Raw genomic sequence first — 1962 nt, forward strand, 5'->3', positions numbered from 1 at the left:
ATTCTGGGGGAAGGTAGACAGAGTTTCCCAAATAACTCATAAATAATTTGGGTGGTGGCAGCAAAACCAGATCTAAGCTGGTAGTTAAGCTTAGAGGTTCTCATGCAGGTCCCCACATCTGTACCCTAGAGCTCAGAGTGGGGAAGGAACCTTGACAAACTGAAAAAAAGATGATGGGATGGAACAGAGGGAATTGTGGGAACTTGATCCCAGCCTCCCACAATTCCCTGGGGAGAGCACTCACAGCCTACAATGCACTTCCAAAATATCCCACAAGGTAGTGTGCTGGATGGTGTCGTAGGACACCCTGGGATACCAATCCACAGCTATGCAATGTGTCTTTTGCCAGTGCAACCTCTCAGAGTGGGGAGGCATCACCAACAGAGGCAGCCATGTGTGCACATGTTATAGTGACATTACAGTGTCGACAGCTGTATGCTCATAAAAATCCTACTGGTAAAACTTTCTAGTGCAAATGTGTTCATAGGAATTTAGGCTTAACTCCACTGAAGTCAATGAAGTCACAGCAGTGTTCAACCCAAATAACTGAGATCAGCATCAGGCCTCAGCTAAGCAGTGGTTGGTTGCTTGCAGTTTGGGGTTAAAGAAATTTGAAGTATCATTCTCCTCAGGGCTTTATGGATATCTTTGCTTCTCAGGCTGTAGATGATGGGGTTCAATGTCGGGGTCACCACAGAGTAAAACAGGGCCAGAAATTTATCCCTTTCGGGGTCATAGCTGGATTTGGGTCGCAGATACATGGCGCTGGCGGAGCCATAGAATAGAGTGATGACTATGAGGTGGGAGGAGCAGGTGGAGAAAGCTTTGTGTCTCTGCTGGGCTGATGTGATCTTCAGGATGGTAGAGACAATTTTACTGTAGGACACAAGGATCAGCATAGAAGGGATGAGCACAATTAAGACACAGGCTGCAGATACAGCGATTTCGTTCATGGACGTGTCTCCGCAGGCCAGGCTCAAGAGGGGAGTCACATCACAGAAGAAATGGTTGAGCCGGTTGTCCCCACAGAAGGGCAGGGTGACTATCAGTGAGGTCTGCACCAAGGACAGCAGCAAACCACTGACCCATGAACCGGTCACCAGCTGGACACACCATCCATTGTTCATTATCATGACATAGCGCAAGGGATGGCAGATGGCTGTGAAGCGGTCGTATGCCATGGCAGCTAGGAGGAAGCATTCAGTTGGCCCCAGGGCAATAAGAAAATACAGCTGGGTAGCACAGCCAGTGAATGAGATGGTTCTGTCCTCTGAAAGCAGGTTCACCAGCATCTTGGGGATGGTGACCGAGGTGTAACAGATATCAACCAAAGACAGATTGGAGATGAAGTAGTACATGGGACTGTGAAGGGCAGGATTGAGCTTAACTATTATGCCTATGAAGATATTCCCCATCAGAGATGTGATGTACATGATTGAAATCACCACAAAGAGCAAACCCTGCAGCCTGGGTTGGTTGGAAATTGTCACAAAGACAAACTCAGTGGTTTGGTTTTTATCTGCCATGTGCACTGGACTCTGCCTGTGGAGATAACAAACAATGAAATATGAGTGGTGTGATCATAGGGCCAGATTAGATCAGACCCAAGGTCCATCTAACTCTGCATCCAGCCTTCAACAGTGGCTGGGACTGGACACTTCAGATGAAAGTGTAATAAACTCCAGAGTGGAAGATTACAAAATATTCTGCTCAAAGGGGAAGTTTCTTCCTAACTCACCCATGAGTTAGAATTTATATTATGCCCGGAGGCATGGGGATTTATGTGCTCTATCCAATCACAAATATTACAAATGAAGTCAATGGCTAGGCAACCTATGGCACACGTACCAAAGGCGGCACACTAGCTGATTTTCAGTGGCACTCACACTGCCCGGGTTCTGGCCACTGGTCCGGGGGGCTCTGCATTTTAATTTAATTTTAAATTAAGCGTCTTACACATTT

The 1962-nt window shown here is 46.9% G+C and overlaps 1 protein-coding gene across 1 annotated transcript; it reads right to left on the bottom strand.

Moving 5' to 3' along the window:
* Window positions 1–429: 429 nt before the first annotated feature.
* On the bottom strand, window positions 430–1531 carry LOC101950169 (olfactory receptor 2G3-like). The gene has a single exon (XM_005309239.2). It carries the CDS (start codon window positions 1524–1526, stop codon window positions 570–572), a length of 957 nt encoding a protein of 318 aa, XP_005309296.2. The 5' UTR covers window positions 1527–1531; the 3' UTR covers window positions 430–569.
* Between the last annotated feature and the right edge of the window lie 431 nt (window positions 1532–1962).

This window comes from Chrysemys picta, chromosome 13, assembly GCF_011386835.1.
Source record: "Chrysemys picta bellii isolate R12L10 chromosome 13, ASM1138683v2, whole genome shotgun sequence".
Lineage (NCBI taxonomy): Eukaryota > Metazoa > Chordata > Testudines > Emydidae > Chrysemys > Chrysemys picta.

Coding starts and splice junctions, on each gene's coding strand:
- LOC101950169 (XM_005309239.2), bottom strand. CDS start 1,526: ATGGCAGATAAAAACCAAACCACTGAGTTTGTCTTTGTGACAATTTCC.